Here is a 21,921-nt window from a genome sequence, read left to right on the forward strand (position 1 = left end):
TTTTGTAGCCTGTAATGTCCTGTGCAAGGCATTTTGTAACCTGTAATGTGTGGTACAAAACATTATAAAATCTCTTGTTCTTAGCTGTTTTTAGTTATGCCCGACTCTTTGTGACTCCATTTGGGGTTTTCTTGGCAAGGATACTGGAGTGGTATGCCATTTCCTTCTCCACTTCATTTTACAGATGAGGAAACTGAGGCAAAGAGGGTTAGGTGACTCGCCCAGGGTCACTCAGCTAGTAAGTGTCTGAGGCTGGATTTGAACTCAGGTCTTTTTGACTCCAGTCCCAATGTTCTATTCACTGTACTGCCTAGGTGCCCAGTATAAAATCTTAGAGGTCACCAAGTCCAATTTTCAACCCAGTGTAGGAATCCCTCCAACAATGTCCCTGGTAAATGGTCATCCAGGCACTGCTTTAACACTTCCAGTGATGGAGAGCTCATTCCTTACTGAGACAGCTTGTTTCATTGTTGCATAGCCTTAATTATTAGAGGCCTGGAGTCAGGAAGACTCATTTTCCTGCATTCAAATGTGGCCTCAGACACTTACTAGCTGTGTGACCCTGGGCGAGTCACCTAACCCTGTTGGCCTCAGTTCTTCATCTGTAAGATGAGCTAGAGAAGGAAATGGCAAACCGCTCCCATGTCTTTACCAAGAAAACCCCAAATGGGGTCATGAAGAGTTGGACATGACGGAACAACAATTATTAGACAATTGTATTTCTGGCCCATTCCCAAGAAAGCCTTCATTGAGCCTTCTTCTCTGGTTAGTGTCTGCCACTTCCAGGGGCATTGTCTGTCTGGGCAGCATGAGGTCTCCTTTGTTCTATAAGACAATTCAGTTTAATTCAACTAGCATTTTTTTGAAGGTATGTTCTGTAAAAGAAACTATGTTCTATAAAACCTGGGGATTAAAAAATGAAAACTACTTGCAGCCCTCAAAGACCTTGCATTTTATTGAGCATACAGCCTACGACCATACATCTAGAGCTGGAAGAGACCTTAGAAGCCATTGATTATAATCCTTTCATTTTACACAATTGGAAACTGAGGCACAAGAGCATTAATTGGTTCACCCGTGGTCACATAGCTACTAAGTGTCAGAGGCAGGCTAAGCAAAGACACGGTATTTTGAAAATGGAGAGAATGCTAACATCTAGGAGGATCAGGAAAAACTTCAGAAAAGTGGAGGAAGCTAAGAGGTGGAGGTAAGGAGAACTGTATTGCAGACGGACCTGGGGGACTACATGTGCAAAGACATGGTTGCCAGAGATGGAATGTCCAGTTTGGAACACAGCAAGCAGGCCAATCTTTTTTTTTTTTTAAGGCAATCGGGGTTGAGTGACTTGCCCAAGGGTCACACAGCTAATGAGTGTCTGAGGCTGGATTTGAACTTAGGTCCCCCTGACTGCAGGGCTGGTGCTCTATCCACTGCTCTACCTAGCTGTCTCAGTAGGCCACTCTTGATCTCTCTAGAGTTTCATGATACTTCTCTCTCTTTGTTCTTTGTATTAATAACTTTCATTTTACCTATTGATCTGGGTTGTTTTGAAAATACTCTTTTTAAAAAAACACCATGATAGAATAATTTTACACACACATACACAAAACACACACACACACACACACACACACACACACACATATATATATATGCATAATACATACACATACATATATGTGTATACACATACCTATTTATGTCTAGTGGTAGTCATCTCTAGGGTGGGGTGAGGGAAAGGAAGAAAAAAAAGAAAAAATAAATTTACATGATAACTTTGTTGTATATTTGGAGAGAATAGCAAGTTGTACATGGTAGATTTACAGTTTCATATGCAATCATCTTTTTTATTGTACTGTGTTATAGAAATGCTTGTTTTGTTCCATGAATTGAAAAAAAATTAAAAAACAAAACAAAACAAAAACACCATGGAATCAACAACACATAAAACCAGAATTCAAAAGCTTATCTCAACAGTATTTTTGTTTGTGTTTCTTTTTCCCTCTTAGGGAGTACTGTCGAATATCTCTTCAATCACAGACTTGGGAGGTTTTGATCCTGTTTGGCTGTTCATGGTTGTGGGGGGAGTTATGTTCATTTTAGGATTTGCAGGATGTATTGGAGCTCTTCGAGAAAACACTTTCCTTCTCAAGTTTGTAAGTATCCAACTTCTTTGATCTTCAATCTTTGTGTTTGTGGAGCGGAAGATATAGTGTGGGAAAGACTCCTGCAAACATGTGACCGTGGTGATCCCTTTCACTCTGAAATTGAAGTAAAAGGAAAATTTCCTTTGTGGTCCTTTCTATTAGAGGGGAGTTCAGTATTTATAAACTCATGATCGAGTAATTCTCATTTTCAATTAACTTAGGAGTACCTAAGGACAGAGGCATCAAACATGGCGACCCACAACACTCTTGGGTGTGGCCAAAACCAAAACAAAATGCCGTTCCTCAAAATCTTGTCAAAATGAGTGCTAAAAATTGTCTTTACATATAATTGGGAGAAAAATAAAATACTATTAAAAATGGAGTTCCTATCTAAGTTTAATGTGTTATGTATTAATAAAAAAGAAATAGATAAACATGGATTTTCTAAGTTAATATGCATCCTTCAAGGATCCTCATGTATGGGTTAATGGCCCCTGTTTCTATTTAAGTTTGACACCACTGCCTTAAGAGAGACTATGAACATGGCAAAGCATTATGGGAGCTGCTGTTTATTTTATGATTTAAAAAAAAAGTACCTGGCTTACTGTAAAAAAAAAAAAAGTACCTTGTATGGATAGTTCAGGATGAGCAACTTCTTCAAAGGTAGCACTTAAATGTCTAAGTTGGCATGTTATCCCTTGGCATTCTAGCAGCAGATAAGTGAATTTGTATATGGTGATTTAAAAAAAAAAAAGGTGTCGCTAATGCAGACAGCCTTACAGCTGTATAGGTATCATGAAAATCAGAGTATTAAATCAGGATGACAAGAGCCATTACTGTAATCCACTGGGATCCCTGCAAAAGCTAGGGTCAACTTGTTTCTTGTGCCCATGTGTGGTAGAGTGAGCAAAGCAATGGATTTGTAGTCAGGGGACTTTGGAGTCCAGTCCCAGAGCTGTCACCATCTGTGTGATTTTGGGCAAACCACTTTAACCACTTTGGGCCTCAGTTTATCCTCTGTGGAAAGAGAGAGTCCTTTCTAGCTCTAAAACTGACCCTCGGATTATAAGAGAGTAAGTCAGGAGTTATTTCTGCTCATTAAAGACAATCCTGACTCGAACACTTGCACATGCCTAGATGTGAAATCAAAGAAGAATTTTATTTAGTGATTTTCTTTCCGACCTTTGAGTATAAAAATAATTATAAATTCTACATTATTTGAATGGATGCAAATTTATCTGTGGTTCACATGATTGACAAGTAGCCATTTTTGACAGAGGGTGAATGTTGCCTGAGAAACCAGAACCGAATGTTTTAACAGTATCCCCAAATTAAACCTCCCCCTCCTCCTCCAAAATGAGTCCTTAGTTGTGCATGTTTTAGAGTAAATGAAATTAATATACTCAGTCTAGTGCAGGGGTGGGAAAGCTGCGGCCTCGAGGCCACATGAAGCCCTCTAGCTTCTGAATCCAAAACTTCACAGAACAAATCCACTTAATGAAAGGATTTGTTCTGTAAAACTTGGACTCAGTCAAAGGGCTGCACTTGGATACTAAAACTTCCCTTCCTTGCAAAAAATGAGTGTAGCAAACATGATAGGGAAGGTTATTCTATACAGCAAAGGAACACAAACCAAACATAGAGGGATAGGGAAAAGTCATGAAAATGATTAGAGAGATCTGGGGCATGCAGTTCACTAGGTGAGCAAGATAGCCTTTGATCTCAAATTTTTGTCACTGATTAGGAATGGCCTGGTAAGAGACTGGTGAGAAATATAGGCAAGAAAAAATGATGCCCAACTCCTGATCAACCAGCCAGTCAACACACATTTATTAAGTACCTGCTATGTGCTTAGCCCTGAGGATAGGACAAAAATAGATTAAAAATAGAGACATAATAAATACAGCAGAGAGAGATTTGGGTTAAAATTGATTGTCTGAAATAAAAAGGAAACTGAAGACAAAGTTACCGAGTCATCTGTGATTTAATCTGCAAAAGCTGAGATTTACCTGTCAGACCAGGTCACCTGACTCCTCAGAGGTCAGAGACAAGGAATGATTTACAGAGATGGTTTTTAAAACAAAAAAAGAGGAATTGGAAAAATGACAAATTTGTTTTGAACAGAATTCAATTGGACAAGGTAGGTCACATGACTAGTTGTCTTCTCCCAAGACTTTCTTAATCCTATGCCAGACATCCTTTCTTCCAGGTGGTACCTTTTGTAACCAGAAAGTAGACCGGGAAAGAAGAAGTTGTGGTCAGTGGTTAGCAGTCACCCCTCCATCTGCCTTAGCAGAATCCATTAGTCAACTTAGACTCTAGCTCAAGAAGAAAAAAAAAAGGGCTTAACCACTAAGACTGGAAAAAAAATAACAACCTTTGGCTAACCTTTCTCCAGCTGCCAGAAAGAGGAACTTAGCCTCTGGTCAATCCCACTTTCTGCTAGAAAAGGAAATTTGGCCTTTCGAAAAACCTTATAATCTTATGATTATTTTATTCTTCTAAATTATCTGCCACTGAATGATAAAGTCTTCTCCATCTCTCTTTTCACTAAATCTACAGGTAACCTAGACTTAAGAGACTCTTCATGTTAGTCTGGCTTAGTTTAGGGTTAGTTCTTCCTAAAGAAGGGAGTTTGATCCTATAATCAAACTAAAGAGAAATAAAAGTAATCAAAAACAGTTGATTTCTTTTTCATATGCATAAAGGTGGTGACTATGAAAGAAAGAGAAATTATTCTATGTTCTATCCAAAAGTATAACTATGTGTTTAGCTTTTTTCCCCCTTGACCTTTTTCTTCATGCCCAACATTGGGGATATTACCCAGAGTAAAGTTTCCAGTAACCATTAATACTGTAGGAGCAAAGACATCTTTATATTTCATTGAGATGAGTGATGATTTGAAAGGACTTGTGCCATCAATAAGTACATCTGTGGTGTTTTGCTGCCCATTGACTCAAGCAGTCATGGTATGTCCAGGTACCTGGGTCTCTAAAGCTCTATTCTTAGGAATCCAGACAATAGTACAGGCACTTAGGAACCTGGAGTGGGAATGAGTCTTTAGAAAGTCAGGACTTCTAGAAGGTGGTGCTGGATCTGCAGTTCTGGGCTGTCTTTTTTAGACCTGAAGATGCTGTGACTTATGACATACCACATATGGAACATAGTTGGGTAGAGACTGGTACCATATGGGTGTAACACTCCCCTAAGTAAGGATTCTTACTCTTTCTGTGTGTCATGGTCTCCTTTGGCAGTCTGGTCAACCTTATGGACCCCTTCTCCAAATAATATTGGAATAAAGGAGTTAGAGGCTTACGAAAATAAAGATGTCATTTTACCCCATTCATCATGGAGCCCCTGAAATCTATCTACAAGCTTTATAGGTCCCAGGTTAAGAACCTGTGACTTACAGTCACATGAAGAATTACCATATTTATCACACACTTCCCCCTTTCTCAATTTTGTGGAGTAAATGGATGATTTTCTCTCCCCACCACATTTTGTTGATTCTGTTTGCTGTAAATAAAAGGATAGCTCTTTTTTTTTTTTTTGCTTTTTAGTCAATTGGGGTTAAGTGACTTGCCCAGGGTCACACAGCTAGTAAGTGTCAAGTGTTTGGTCTGAGGCCAGATTTGAACTCAGGTCCTCCTGAGTTCAGGGCCAGTGCTCTATCCACTGCGCCACCTAGCTGCCCCAAAAGGATAGCTCTTAAGTGTTATTTATGTTTCTTTAGATTGGCTTTTCCTAGCCTGCAAATTCGTTGGGGGCGCAGTGGTTGAGATCCCATCTGGGCTTGCCTGTCCCTGCTGTTGTTAGAATGGTTGACCTGTGTAATTATACTTCAGTTCCCATTTCCTGTTTCAATAGCATCAGACCTGCTTAGAGAAAAGGGATGGGTGGGTGAGAAGTCCAAAGAAAAGAGGTGGGTGGCTTAGTACAAGATGTGCCACACACCTTTGGAATTTTCCTCTCAGAAATCATGCAGATTTTTCCACTAGGTCCATGGTTTTGAACCTGCTCTCCCACAGAGACTATAGTCAAAATATACCTAATACTGGCTTTTGCTTTACAAAGGCTTCTTCTGACTTTAGAATTTAGAAATGATTCTGTTTTGGAAAAGGATGTTAGAAATGTGGCCGGGGGACAAGGCTGTCCCCAAAGGGGAGCAGCAAAGGAGCGAATGGTCCTCAGGTGACCAGGAGGAGTGGGTGGCGGTTTGTCTCACTTTGCTTTTCCTAATGCGGGAAGATTATTTTAATGTCATGCTCCCCCTCACCACCTCTCAGGCTGCGTCATTTTCCTCAAATGAACCCACCTGCTATTTCACCCTGTGTAGCAGGTGCAAGGGGAGGATTAAAAAAACATCTGAATCCTCTAAAGAAATATGGAATCCTGACCACCATTCCAGATGGCAGGAAAATGCCAATATTATGATATTCTCTATCTTTTTTAATACAAGCAAAATATCTTAGAGGTAAGGAATTGGTCATTATTAAAAGCTCCTGGCAGAAACATCAGTCATGTGAAATGCATTTGGACCTAATGTGGGTGTAATGAGTCATTCTTGTTTGCCTATGGGCTTTGCTGAATTACTGACTGGAACACCAGTGCACCTAAAATGTGATTGTGGAATTTGTTTTAATCTTTGCTGAAATGTAATTTTGTATGAATAAATCTCGAGAAACTGATGATTGTCTGCGTTAGTGCTGAGTAACACTCCGCTATAATGACAATACTTAAAAAGAGAGAAGAGCCTTTTAACCAAACATGGTGAAAATAGCCATCATAACCATTCTCTCTGTGTCTTTTGTCTTAGTTTTCTGTCTTCCTGGGAATTATTTTCTTCCTGGAGCTCACTGCTGGAGTTTTGGCATTTGTTTTCAAAGACTGGATCAAAGACCAGCTGTATTTCTTTATAAATAACAACATCAGAGCTTATCGGGATGACATCGATTTACAAAACCTCATAGACTTTACCCAGGAATATGTAAGTGGGAATCGTGTTTCTTTTCGACTCAAGCACCTGTTTGAATGGAGGTTCCTACATAATTGCTTTCTCCCCTGCTTTTTGTGTTGGCCAACAAAGACATGCCTTCAGTGGCCTGGGGTTCTCCTGGTCTTCTCACTTGCCTTTCGGAGGTCTCAAGTAGAATTCTATGTCGGATGCTTTTTTGTTTGATGTGAACAGGAAGAAGATGGGGGAGCTGTGTGGAGGCATGCCTGCCATGCTAGCTGGTCTTTTCCCATTAGCAGTGAATGACAATCAGCTGCTTGTATTTTTAAAGTTCCACCTGGTAACTAAAGATAACTTGTTTTTGGCACCTGATTCCCCTGTACCACAGCCCATAATTGTGCTGTTATATAATTGGAAAGCATCCTGGCTTTTGAAGTCAGAGGACTTGGGTTCGAATCCTGGTCTCTACCTTTTTGCTGTCTCTACAACTAGCCATGCAAGAGACTTTGGCAGGCCACTTTAACCTTTTTATGTCTTTTGTTATTTTGTCTGTAAAATGAGGCCCTACCTAAAACATAAGGATGTTGTGAGGTTTAACTAAAAGGGAAATGTATATGAGATATTATCTTGCATTATGGTAATAACTTATATGTAATGAAAGATCTGTTGGCATTTGAATAGACCTCCCTCTGTATAAACCATCTGAAACATTTGCTCTTGGGCTGTAGATTAATGTCCATTCACTTATTTATTGAATAAGGCCCTGGGTAGACACCATGGTGTAGTGAGGAGGGAGTCAGGATTCCTTCTTCCTGTTGTGACCATAATCTCTTCTTCTGGGTCTCCATTACTTCATCAAATGAGATAATATTTGCAAAAAGTGTTTAGCATAGTGCCTGGTATACAGTAGGGGCTACATAAATGCTTCTTCCCTCCCCTCCCTTCTCTCATACAATGGACAGGTTGGCTGACTGGACTGTAATGCCCTTTCAAGCTTCATGATTATCAGTAGTGTCTGCTATAACTTCTCTGTGGTTGGCCAAGCCTTAGTTGTGGACCAAAGCTTTCTCTTTCCCATCATCAGATTCTAAAGTTCCCTTTAACTGACTTAGCCTTCCAATTTAAAGTCAATGTTATTTGTAGCTGGATTGTATGACTGATACAATGGAGTTCTGTCACCTCCATGATTTGTCCTGATTCGTGTTATCCAGAAGAACCCTTCCCAACAATCAAGTATGGCATGACCAACACACCTCTTTGAAATGTTGTTTGCATTTGGTGAAAATTACATTCTACATGTTTGGCTTGGTTTTGTCTTTTTCCAACCAGGCCATTAGAGCCATGTGGAGCTGAATGCTTCCAGGCAGCTCTGGCCCTGAAAATCTTAGAGCAATCAAATTGTCCTGTTGGCCTCCAAGAAGGGTATAGGCAGTGGTCTTCCCCGGATAATGAAGAGAGGCTGTGGGCCAGATGTGTTCCCTCCTCCCATACCCAGCAGACACAGACTGCCTTACAGACTGCCCTAAATTAAACCAAGCCTGTTAGAAATGTGCTGCCTAGTTCCTTCTTTGCTGTGATGTCACTCTCCATCCTTCTTTAGCAATTGTAAACCGGTGAACTAATATTGTAAGCAGGGTTTTGAATTCCTTTGGAGGTTTTTTGATGTGCCGCTTAGGTTCTGTTTGGCTTCCAAGGGCATTCTGGGGGAAGCAGGAGTGCCGGCAAAGAAGGCTGGGGAAGATGAGTGTGAGCGGGGTCATCGATGAGTGAAGAAGTTCTGATTTTTTCCTCTTTGCTCTAGTGGCAGTGCTGTGGGGCTTTTGGAGCAGATGACTGGAACCTAAATATTTACTTCAATTGCACAGATTCCAACGCAAGTCGAGAACGATGCGGTGTGCCGTTTTCATGTTGTACGAAAGATCCTGCAGTAAGTGAATGAGCAAAGCCTACCTTATCCAAAGGGGAGGGGGAGGGGTTGCGGGGTTCATGAATCTCCTCTGGCTTGGGCCTCTTATCCCTCTCTTCCTTGAAGGCAAAACTCACCTCATCCCCCCTGGTTCTGCAATTCAGTTCAACTCAGGATATACTCATGGAGCACCTACTACATGCAGTGAGCCATCTTGGTTTGTGGGAGATCCAAAGAAGAATCAGAAATGGCTCTGCCCTCAAAGAGCTTACTGTTTAATGTGGGAGGGAGGGGACAAGTGCACAAATAACTAGAATACATGGCAGAATGTGCTAGGTGCTAGGAGAGGGGATCAAACAGTCCCATGGGGCTCCAAAGGAAGGTGAAATCACATCCAGTTTGAAGGATCAAGGAAGGCTTCCTAAGAGGATGGGCCTCTGTGATTCATTTATGGTGTGTGTTTATATACATACATACGTACATATGTGTATGTATACACACACACACACACACAAGCAGTCAGTTGGTGCAGAGCACAGGACTTGGAGTCCTAAAGACCCGAGTTCAAAATCTACCTTAGACTTAAACTAGCTATGTAACTCTGGGAAATCACTTAACCTCTCCCAGCCTCATTTTTTTTTAATCAGTGAAATGGGGATAATAATAGCACCTACAAGTTGTGAGGCTCAATTGAGTACAGTCACACCCACCCATACACCCACACACCCAGCTTTGCAAACTATGAATGCCAATTGATGTTGTTTTTACCTTTAGATGTGGCTGGTGTCTGTTGCTCTTTCTTTTGCCAAGATGGTGATTAAAGTAGTGGTAGATGGGGACCTAGTGAGAGAAGTCATTGTGGGTAGTGATTGGAAGATGGGCAGTTATGGCCTTAGAGAATGCCAATTTTCATTCTATAAATATACAATAAGATTCTCTTATGAGACACTTTCCTTTTGTTGGAGGTTTTGGACCCTGGGCTCACCGTGCCATGTCATGCAGTTTTCCTCATTATCTCATTATCACAAGGATTCTCTTTTGTCCTCTGATATCTGGTGAAACCACACACAGCCAGGGCATTTCTTGCTGTGGTGCCCTTTCCCTCCTTCCCATGGGTTTTCATCCCTTGCCTTGATTAATTCACAGAATTACAATATTTTAGAGTTGGAAGGTGTTTTAGTCTGATTGATACCCGAATCAGAATCTCTGATATGATATAATGTAATAAGGGATCACCTGGCTTAGGCTTTGGACTTCTTAAATAAGGGAGACCCACCTTTCCCAGGGGCAGCCCAACCTCCTTTAGAACAGTTCAGATTATTGATGAGATTTTCCTGGCATCGAGTCCAAGTTGGCCTTTTTGCAGGTTCTGGTTTTTGTACTTAGTTTTTCCTCGTCTGTCCTTTCACGCACCCCACCCCCAAGTCTCACCTTGGTGTTAATGGGGTGACAGCAGGGATGTACAGGCAGACCTGATTGTTAAATCATCAGTGTGTGCATTTACACCTCAGAAATAGCCACACATTTTGATTTGTGGTTTAATTTGATTGCTTATGAAAGTGTTGGAGAAAAAGTTAATAATGCAGATTAAATGTAAATGTGTATGCCAGGCATCACAGCACTCCTTGGTAAATCTCTACCAGATAAATCTTTAGCAGATCCCTGGGTGAAAGGCACTTTTTATCTTCCCTTATGGAAAAAGCCAGTGTGTTGGTAGCTCTAGGGCGATTGGGATGATTTTTCCCTTCTGGCCCTAATCTTATGTGATCCTAACCAGACTCCCAGCTCTTTTTCTAAACCACAACCAATGCCTCTGTTTGGTGGTGTCCCTGTAACAAGGAGAAACTTCTCTGTTTCCTTTTCCCATCAGGAAGATGTCATCAACACTCAATGTGGATATGATGCCAGGCAAAAACCAGTAAGTAGAATTTCTCGTTGTTCCTGCCTAGCACGAAGACTTTTTTTTTTTAAACAACAGGATATTGGGACCATAAGAGTATCTGTGACACTCTTCTTTCCTCATCTTTTGTCAAGGAGGTCGATCAACAGATTGTAATCTACACAAAAGGCTGTGTGCCCCAGTTTGAGAAGTGGTTACAAGACAACTTAACCATAGTGGCTGGTATTTTCATAGGCATTGCATTGCTTCAGGTAAGTAAGACCTCATTTGCCAAGGTCGCTCACCCTGTTGAATTGTTATGAAGCACTCCAGGTGGAAATGCCCTCCACTGGTCTAGTTATGCAACTCTTCAGGAACTCCTAGATTTGGACAATTGCTTGGGGCACTAGGAAGTTAAGTGACTTGCCCATGCTTGTATGACTAGTTAGGTGTCAGAGGTGGGATTTGAACCCAGGTCTTTGGATGGACTCCAGCCTTCTAGCTTCTTTGAACATACAAAGCTAGCAGAAGATTGCTCCTCTAGTCATTTCTGATTTCCTTCTTTTAAACTAGAGGCAGGAGGTTAGGGAAGTTGTTGGAAGATATTAATTTTTATATGATTTAACCCTCATTTTTAGAAGACATTGCTTTAGCCTGCTACTTACTGCTAATGCAGGTATTTATAAACCTAGGTCTGTCCTGATTTAAGAAAGCTCAAGGGAATGAAAACCCAGACAGATAGAACCATCAGGTGGGCAATTTATTCATATTAAACAAGGAATTTATAAAATGATTCCTAGTAGGGTTGCTGTAAGCATGAAATTCTCCTCCTAAAATGCAATTCAGTTGACATATGTTTTAGGAACTCCTCTTTTGAGTAAAGCAAGATAAGCTAGAATACATAGTCCTCCCCCTGACAATTAAAATTTTTTTATTTTTGGGGGGGTGGGGCGGAACGTCTTCAATAATCAGTATCAGATGTGTCAACTTTGAGCTGTTTAGAGAAAGGAAAAAAAAAGAGAGTAAAGGGATGGTAAGTGCTGCCCCATTAAAATAACAGCAGCAAACCCGGGCGTTTTCTCAGCACAAACACTTTGTTTATATGTAATTTGGCACTTGCTGTTTTGAGCAATAATTTGGTTCACTTCAATTCAAGAAGCATTTTTCAGGTGCTTACTATGTGCCAGGCATCCTACCAAGCACTGGGGATACAAAGGCAAAAACCAAATCGCCCCTGCCCACAAGGAGCTTACATGCAACTCGAGGAAAGCTTAGGACTTTACAAATATCTCATTTTGTCCACACAACAACCCTGGGAGGTAGGTGGGATTATTTCCTCCATTTTATAGATGAGGAAAATAAGGCAGACAGAGGTTAAGTGACTTGCCCAGGGTCACACTGCTAGCAAGTGCCTGGGGCCAGATTTGAACTCAGATCTTTATCATTCCACATGTAGTATCCACTGTGCTTAGCGTGCTGCTTTGAATCAGAAATCAGGTCAGGTCTTTTAGAGGAGAGTGCTTGATCTGAGCCTTGAAGGGAGTGAGGGATTGCAAAGAAGACAGGTGTTGGGGGCACAAATTATGTGAAAGCCACAGAGGTGGAAGGCAAGTAGGCTAGTATACAAAAGCATGCTGAGATGGAGGAGAGACTGAGAGAGAGACAGAGACAGAGAGAGAAGACAGAGAGACAGAGACAGAGACACAGAGAGACAGAGAGAGAGAGAGAGAGAGAGAGAGAGAGAGAATATGTTAGAAAGGTAGGTTGGAGCCAGACCCTTCAATTTGTTTGGCTTTTAATGCCAAACAGCAAAGTTTGTATTTTATTTATAAGAAGAACGACTTGAACGAGAGAGTGAGTGATTGAGTTGGACTCATAGTGTAGAAATATCCATTCGACCGTTGTACAACAAACTGTTGAGAGAATGGAGAGAGGGTGACCAGTTGGGAGGTTATTGGAACAGTCCATTGGAAGAGTCCATTATAGGTGCCTAAAATTAGGTTAGCTGTGATGTGAATGGTAAGGAGGGCCTGGATTCAGGAGATGTTGTGGGAGGAAGAATCAGTAAGACTTAACATCTGATTGGGGTGAATAAGATGAAGAGTTGATAAAACTTCCTAGATTCTTTTCTATGTATATTCTATCTCTTCAAGTAGATTGTAACTTCCTTTGAGGGCAGGAAGTTGTTTCATCTGGGCAGAATCTTTGACAGTCCAGGGTCACCAGCATACCCCAATAAGGCATTGGAAGAGAACTTTAGTGGAAGTTTTAAGGATGGGCCTAATGATAACTGTTTGTTATCCTAGGACCAGTCTGAATTTTCTGTGGGTCTTTTCAATGGTTGGTGGGAGAGTGAGTCATATTTAGGTCACAAGAATTATAGATCCTTGGAATATTGAAGTGTCCCCCTCACCACACCACTCCTGTCTCCCCACTAGTGCCTGGTCCATCAGAAGTCTTGATACAGTGGGTATAATATGTTGATAGATTCACTACAAGCCTTGCCCAAGTTGGAGAGTTAAGTCTTCTTTAGATGTTACTTAGTTATATTTGCTGATTAACTCAAAATATATAAAAAGTACCACTAGGGAATCCTAGTAAGAAATGATAGATTTTGGCATACAGGGCAATAAAAAAATACTGCATTCGCCAAATAATTACTTAAGCTTCAGGCAAAAATTAATTAGGATCCATAGAGCAACACTCAGGTGACAATAGAGCTGTGATCTTCAAGTTTTCCCTACTTTGCTATAATTATTACCTATGTAGATGATGCAATTTTTCCTAATGATGGAATAGCTAATCAGGCACTTTCAATATTTGTCTGCTAGTAATGTTAAAATTACCCCTTTTTTAGATTGCAACTTTTAAATTAATAACACACATTTCAATGTACTATAGGGTTTTTTGTTTTTTAAAAATCTATTTTAACAGAATAATGAATAGCGCTATTCATTTGTGTCCCCTTATGTATTTTTTTTTGGTACTATACATTTTAAGAAAATGGTTTATTGACTGTGCATACTTTTTGATCCAGCAGTACCACTACTAGGTCTGTATCCCAAAGAGATTAAAAAAAAGGGATCCGCATGTACAAAAATACTTATAGTAGCTCTTTTTGTGGTAGCAAAGAATTGGAAATTGAGGGGACACCCATCAGTTGGGGAATGGCTGAACAAGTTGTGGTATATGAATGTGATGGAATACTTTTGTTCCATAAGAAATGATAAGCAGGCAGACTTCAGAAAAACCTGGAAATACTTGAACTGATGCTGAGTGAAGTGAGCAGAACCAGAACGTTGTACACAGTAACGGCCATACTGTGTGATGATTGACTTTGATAGACAGCTCTTCTCAGCAATACAAGGATCTAAGACAACTCCAAAAGACTCGTGACAGAAAATGCTATCCACATCCAGAGAAAGAACTGTGGAATCTGAATGCAGATGGAAGCATACTATTTTCTTTTTTTTCTTTCTTGTGGTTTTTCCCTTTTGTCCTGCTGCTTCTTTCACAACATGACTAATGTGGAAATATGTTAAAAAAAAAAAAAGAAAATAGTTTATTAATGATTTTGTGGTCCTGTTTGTCATTACTCACTAGCTTTCCTTGTGCCTGCCATCACCACCCTCTCCTTGTTCCCATGGAAGCCCTCCCTTATAACAAAACAAATCAATGCATTGGCCATGCTTGAAAATGCATCATTTTGAATTGCTATTCAGTTACCTTTCTTTCCAGATGTGAGGTATGTTTTATCAGCCATCTTTCCAAGCCATTTGTCGCTGCTCTTATGACAGTTCTGAGGTCTCTCTAAGTTGTCTTCCTTCATATTGTTGGTGTCATCATGCAGATTCTTTTTCTTTTCTTGCTTATTTCAATCTGCACCGGTTTGTTCCTCTTCCTGCATTCTTCCAAATCCCGCATTCCACTTTTCTTATGTTGTAATAATATTCCATCACATTCCTGTACCACAACTTGCTCAGTGGTTCCGAGGGGCACTTATTTGACTTCTAGTTCTTTGGTGCTGCTAAAAGTTCTGTTTTAAATGTCCTTGTACATATGGGTTCTCCACCACCACCACTCCTCGCCCCCTGTTCTCGATTTACTTGGGATTTTGGGATCCCAAACAGAAGTTTCAATGGCTCCAAAGAGTGTATGCCATTTAGAGACTTTCTGACTATAGTTCCAAATTATTTTTCAGGAGGGTTGAGCCAATCACTACTCCACTAATCATTCATTATTGTGTCTGTTTTCCCATAGTCTTTCCAGTGATAGATGTTTACATATTTCGCCATCTTTGCCAATCTTATGGGTATGAGGAAGATGCTACTAGTTTGTTTTTTATGATGGGAAACAGATAAATTCATATGAAAGCTTATTTTGGAAAAAAAATTAAGCTATGTTGAGAAAAGGAGGGATGCCCCTCTTCCTGGGTTGGATGGGAGACTAATACTGACTGACAGGGAGAAGGCAGAGAGCTGCTCAATATTGCTTCCATTTTCTCTGCCAAGGAAGCTGATTTTTGGACTGGAAAGTACTGAGGGAAAAGAGCTAATAGAGAGTTGATTCACAGGTGAGAAAGTACTGAGATGGCACCTTGCTGTTCTTGATGAGTTCATGCCACCTGGTCCAGATGAAATATGTCCTGGGGCACTGAAAGAACTAGCAGATATGAGTGTGGAGCCACTGTCAGTGAGATTTGAAAGGTCCTGAAGAATAAGAGGGATATAGAGCATGTTATTAAAGAGGTGGTAGTGAACATCTCTGAAATGATGATCACAAACATTCCATGTGGCTTCATCAAGAACTGGTCCAGTCAATCTAAATCCCTTCCTTCCTTCCTTCCTCCCCTCCCTCCTTCCTTCCTTCTCTCCTCCCTCTTTCCCTTCTTCCTTCCCTTCCTTCCTCCCTCCCTCCTTCCCTTTTCCCTCTTCCCTCCTTCCTTCCTCCCTCCCTCCCTTTCTTCTTTTCTTTCCTTTCCTTCTCTCCTTTTCTCTTTCCTTCCCTCTTCCCTCCCTCCCTTCATTCTTCCTTCTTTCCCTTCTTCTTTCAATTCTTCCTTCCTTCCTTCCTCCTTCCCTCCTCTCTTCCTCTTCCCTCCTTCCTTCCCTTTTTCCCTTTTTCTTCTCTCCTTCCCTTTTCCCCCTTTCTCCTCCCCTCCCTCCCTTCCTTCCCTTCTTTTCTCCTTTTTTCCCTCTTCCCTCCCTTCCTTCCTTCCTTCCTCCCTTCCTTCCTTTCTTCCTTCCTTCCTTCTTTCCTTCCTTCCTTCCTTCTTTCCTTCCTTCCTTCCTTCCTTCCTTCCTTCCTTCCTTCCTTCCTTCCTTCCTTCCTTCCTTCCTTCCTTCCTTCCTTCCTTCCTTCCTTCCTTCCTTCCTTCCCTTCTTCTTCTTCTTCTTCTTCTTCTTCTTCTTTCTTCTTCTTCTTCTTCTTCTTCTTCTTCTTCTCTCTCTCTCTGTCTCTCTCTCTCTCTCTTCTCTTTCTCTCTCTCTCTCTCTCTCTCTCTCTCTCTCTCTCTCTCTCCTCTCTCTCTCTTCTCTCTCTCTCTCTCTCTCTCTCTCTCTCTCTCTCCCCCCTCCTTCTACAGGATTATCAGACTGATAGATTTAGGGGAATACAATCTATCTAACCTAAATTTTAACAAAGCACTTCATAAAGTCGGTGGCATGATCCTGTGCACAAGATGGATAGCTGTGGCCTAGGAAAATACAATTCAGAACTGGCTGAGTAGCTGAGACCAAGAGCAGAGCCCCGAGTTATTCCTCTCCAAAGTGGCAGGGAGGCCTCTGCTGGATTGTCTGATGATCTATGCTTGTCTGACATTTTCACCAATGGTTTGAATAAAGCCAGAGCTGGCTCGCCACTCATCACATCTGCAGAGGGCACCAAGCTCTGGGAGGGATGGCTGCAACCCTCCGTGGCAGGATGGTGCACCCACAGGGGCTACAAGAAGCTTATTGAGGGAGTAGCAGCCAGGAATTATGCAACAACTAGCATTTATATAGTGCTTTAAGGTTTACAAAAGATTTTAGAAATTGTGTTTCATTTTATCCTCCCAATAATCTTCTGAGGTTGGTGCCGTTATTATCTCCGTTTTCTATATATGGAAACTGAGGCAAACAGAGGTTAAGTGATTTGCCCAGAGTCATACAACTAGTGAGAGTTTGAGGCTGGATTTGAATTCAGGTCTTTCTAACTCCAGGTCTAGCGTTTTGTCTACTACGCCACTTAGCTGCCTGTTTAGGGGAACATTTGGTAAATAGCTATATTATCCTGTTGAAATTAATTCATCTTTTTATTTGTTCAAAGGTATGGTAAACTCTAGCATTTTATTTCCTTTCATACTGAGAGATCTATAGGGATTAACCTCTGGTATAGAGGAAGGAGCTCTGGCCTGAGAGTCAGGCAACGGGTTCTAGAACTTTCTCTGCCATCATGGCATCCTAGGCTTACAGCTGAGTGGGATCTTAGGGATTGCTTCATTCTTTGTTTTTGTATTCCCCAGCACCTAACACAGTGTCTGGCACACTGTCAGCAATTAATAAATACTGAGTGATGTTTTTTGATGGATCATCAAGTGTGACAGCTTTGTTTAAAGATGAGGAAAGGAAGGTGACTGGCCCAAGGTCACACACCTTGTAAGTGCCAAAGCTGAGTCTAACCCAAGTCTTCTGACTACATTCTTTCCCAGCTAATGTAGATAGAAGTAGTGGGCAGGGTGATGTATATAGTCAATCAAGTTAAATTGCCCTTGCAAAAGTAGTTAACTGACTGAGCAAATTTACTGTGCCTGATGCACAATAATTTATGTGTATTTTTTTTTTGTTTTGAGCTAAAATCTTCCCAAAATAACCAATGTATATTTTAATTCTAGATATTTGACCAAAATTAATTAATTATTAATTAAAATTTGAGTCCTTTTTCTTTTTTTTGATGATTTTTTTTTTTGCTTTTTCTTTTTTCTTTTTTTCCTGAGGCAATTGGGGTTAAGTGACTTGCCCAGAGTCACACAGCTAGTGAGTGTTATATGTCTGAGGTCAGATTTAAACTCAGGTCCTCCTGACTCCAGGGCCAGTGCTCTATCCACTGTGCCACCCAGCTGCCCCCCCCTTTTTTTTGCTTTTTGGTGAGGCAATTGGGGTTGTGACTTGCCCAGGGTCACACAGCTAGTAAGTGTTAAATGTCTAAGGCCAGATTTCAACTCTGGTCCTCCTGCCTCCAAGGCCAGAGCTCTATCCACTTTCAATCCATTTTCAAAGAACCAGTTGGTATTAATGTGAGTCATTTGGTCTAATTTCCCATAAGTCACTGTTGTTAAATTACAACCTTTCTTAGTTTAAAAGATTCTTGGAACATGGAGGCATCATGGTACCCTGGAAAGAGTGCTGGCTCTGGAATCTCAGAGGATCTGGGTTCAAATCATCCTTCTGTGTAATCTTGGCCAATCACTTCACTTCCTGGGGCATCAGTTTCCTCATTTGTAAAAGAAGAGGATTAGACTAAGTGACCCCTTAGGCTCTTCCAGCTGTGAAACTCGGATCCCATAAAGGGAAGTTCAGACCCCCAGAAAAGGGTTTGGTAAGGTGTTTCCACAGGTCAAAGAATAGAGTGTTTAGTAGTTCCGGTACTTTGGACAAAGCACTTCTCTCTAGGTGTCGGTTTATTTACCTGAATAAGGAAGAGGCTGAAATAGCTGATTTTTTGCCCCCAGCTGTAATGTTCTATACTTCATGGTGCTTAAGTTCCTTTGTGGCTCAGGGACTCTTCATTTGTAATCATTTGTGATCATTAAGCAATTCTGGAAGCATAACAATAATAAAATAATAATAATGGCATTTATGTAGCACTTTAAGCTCTGCAAAGAGCTTTTACGGGAGGTGACATATGACATCTCATTTGATCCAAAGTTTGAATGAACAGAACACATGATAGGATATTAGAACTATGAAAGGTGTTAGAGGGATGTTAAGTCCAATTTCTTGCTCTCTCTCTCTCTGTCTCTCTGTCTCTATCTCTGTCTCTCTCTCTTGGATTTGGCTGGGAGAGTTGGCATTACCATTCTTTTTGTTTTTATTTTTTCAATTAGCAAGCTTTTTTTTTACATTCTCCCTCCCCCTCCACCCCTGAAAAAGAAAAAAAAAGAATTGTAACCAATATTCATAGTCAAATAAAATAAATTCCCACCTGAGTTGTGTCCAAGAACATGTGTCTTCTTCTATATATTTACTCCATCACTTCTCTGTCTGGAGATGGGTAGTGTTTTTCACTATTGGTCTGATGGCTTTGCTTTCTCCCTATTGGGGGCTTAAAGCTAATACAGGGAGGTCTTGTCTCTAATCCTTGTCATGATAGAGCTGTACTTGACTGAATGTGAGAGATTTTCCTTTTAAGATGAGTTTTAAATGAAAGGAAATGAAGAAAAGCCCCAGGAAACCCAATCACTCCCTCTGATGCTTTTGCTCTTTCTTCTTTTTTCCAGATTTTTGGGATATGCCTAGCTCAGAATTTGGTTAGTGACATTGAAGCTGTCAGGGCCAGCTGGTAGAACTGCTGAATGAACCAACCGCTGTAAGACACTGGACTCCTGAGACCCTCCCCTGCCTCCAGTCTGCTATGCTGATGCCAAGCCCAATCCACTGATGATGCAAGCTTGCAGTCTGCAGTCCCAATGGCTGATATTGCCATGAAATTGCTTCCGTGGGGGTGAACCTAGGGAGGGTTATTAGGACCTGCTGCTCACTGACAGATTTCAATTTAAAACAAAAAACGACCCATTTGAAAGCTGTTGAACCGTGCATCTACTGTAGCCATGGTTTGTGAACAGTTGGACACTTACCAAAAGGAAAACTCAAACAGATGTGCGTAAATTGAAACAGAATTACATTGCAATCTGTGGGAAATGCTGTTTTTTCTCTCCTTGTGTTGAGGGCTGTCAGAGGTGGTGAAAGGAGTTTTGTGTCTTCATCATACCCAGAAGGGACAGTCATTTTGTCCTCAGATGAAAGGAACTGCTGTCTTTTCTAAAATGAAACCCATTGACAATGGGCAGTCTTTTTTTTTTTCATCTCCAACCGTAAATGTTAAGAAATTCTAAGAACCAAGAAGAAAAGAACTTGGGTCTTTTAAGTGTCCTGCTCCAGAATTGGTGAACAGAGTCTTTAAATAACTTGTGAGAAGCATCACCTGCCGTTCCGGGTTCTTCCCCTTTTACCAGGGAAGGGAATCAATATGACATCTGCACTGAGCCAATGAGTTGGAAGACTTCAGGGTGCCGTATCTTAGCCGAGCAATCTTCCTAAGCAAGCATGGGGTTTATTTCAAATGGAAATAGGAGAAGAAATTGTGTTAAATGAAATGGTGTTACCTAATGTTCTCCCCCCCAAAAAAAAAATTTGGTTGCTGTATTCTTTGGAAATTTCTAGAATACTCTTTATTTGGGGATCAGGGGGCTAAGGCTTTGATACAAATCTTTTAAGTTTTCCTTTAAAACTTTTTTTTCAGCTGAAACTTTGACTTTTCCTTTTTAATGATTCTTACCTGCATGAATTGTGACTTGAGATCCACCAATCATTACTCCCTCCCTAATGTTCCAACACTCCCAGAAATATTTCAAACTGTAATTTGGTCAGAACTGACCCATTTCTTTTTTAGTGCATGGCTGTGGGAAGTTCTGGCTTGTTCCCCACATCCTTGAAGTGAAGGGATCAGCCTTGACACACAAAATGCTTCCAGGAACTCAGCCACACTGTCCCTGGGGTCCTTTCTCATGACCCCTCCCCAACTCCTTCCTTCCTTCCCCCAAATGGAATTAAATGCCAATGGGAAGCAGCCCCAACAAAAGGCTTGTCTTTTTTTTTTCTAATGGAAAAGAAAGAAATCGAGTGTGTGTGTGTGTGTGTGTGTGTGTGTGTGTGTGTGTGGTCTCCAGTTACCTCCGTCCTCTTCCAGGAGACTTAACAGCTAGCATGATAATGAAGCACAAGTGTCAGGAGCCAAGACTGCTGTCCAAGCCTGGAGGAAGAGCCCCATGACACTGTCTTGGTGCTGCCACCCAACATGACCTAGTGCCAGTAAGAAGCTTTCGTCCAGCAGTGTCTTGTGTAAGTGTCTATCGGGGCATTTCTCCCCCGGGTAACAGGAATGCTACAGGTGCCAGGGCCTCTCCTATAGCATGCCATCATTCCAGATTGCCATTTGGCCAGTGCACTTTGGAGAGAGACTAAGCTTGCGTTTTTTTTTCTATTTTGCACCCTACCCTTCCCCATCCCAGCTTGGGTGTGATCAGTTTTTGAAAGAGGAAAAAAAATGCTCCATTTACAACCTTCTTCTAAATAGTAATCTATTCCATATTTTGGGTGTATGTATGAGTGTGCATGTGTGTGTGTGTGTCTATCTGTACTTGTATAGTTAGATATGAAGGTTCATTCCATGACCTGGTGATATATGATGGCCTTAGTCCATCTCCAGCCCCCAAATTATAATTTAGTGGCATCATCCCCTGGCGGTGAAGATTTGAGCTCTCCAAGTTGCACTTTTGCCTTTTTTCCATTAATTACCTCATGAACTCCATTTGACCTTTAGACTCATTGTCAGGCAACGTCCCTACCCTTCAGAGAATGCAGCAAAAGACCAAGCGCGAGTCCATGTGAGCTTCATTTTTTAATCACCCATTATTTTTACACTCGGAAAGTGTTTGTAATAAAGATGGTCCTTAATAAACTTGGTTCCACCTTTCCGTGGTGTTACGTTTTTCTTCATCACATTCCCCTTATGAATCTGCAGTCCTTCCTTCACCTTCCCTAAGGGTGGGCTAGAGGAGGAGACAAGACCCCTTTCTTCCTGTAATTGTTGTGGCTTCCCTGGAACATGGTCCAGAACCTGGGAGTTCATCGGACAGCGGCAATCTAGAACCCAGCACGATTTCACACAAAGGCGGTGCCTGCAAGGACTCTCTTTCACTAAAGCTGGGAAAGAAGTAATTGAAACGATTCGGAGAGTTTTGCTTTGATTGTTTTGGAGTTTTAAGTATTTTCTTGGG

The 21,921-nt window shown here is 41.2% G+C and overlaps 1 protein-coding gene across 1 annotated transcript in view; it reads left to right on the plus strand.

Annotated features, from left to right (window-relative positions):
• Positions 1 to 21,617, plus strand: part of TSPAN5 (tetraspanin 5) — a 219,165-nt gene extending 197,548 nt beyond the window's left edge. Inside the window, exons 3-8 of the mRNA XM_021008377.2 lie at positions 2,010 to 2,156; positions 6,964 to 7,134; positions 8,903 to 9,028; positions 10,878 to 10,925; positions 11,042 to 11,158; positions 19,363 to 21,617. Of these exons, the coding sequence (XP_020864036.1) occupies positions 2,010 to 2,156; positions 6,964 to 7,134; positions 8,903 to 9,028; positions 10,878 to 10,925; positions 11,042 to 11,158; positions 19,363 to 19,428 (675 nt within the window). The 3' untranslated portion in view covers positions 19,429 to 21,617. The remainder of the gene's footprint in view (positions 1 to 2,009; positions 2,157 to 6,963; positions 7,135 to 8,902; positions 9,029 to 10,877; positions 10,926 to 11,041; positions 11,159 to 19,362) is intronic.
• Positions 21,618 to 21,921: the final 304 nt, after the last annotated feature.

This window comes from Phascolarctos cinereus, unplaced genomic scaffold, assembly GCF_003287225.1.
Source record: "Phascolarctos cinereus isolate Bilbo 61053 unplaced genomic scaffold, phaCin_HiC Scaffold_9;HRSCAF=440, whole genome shotgun sequence".
In the NCBI taxonomy this organism is placed as follows: Eukaryota; Metazoa; Chordata; class Mammalia; order Diprotodontia; family Phascolarctidae; genus Phascolarctos; species Phascolarctos cinereus.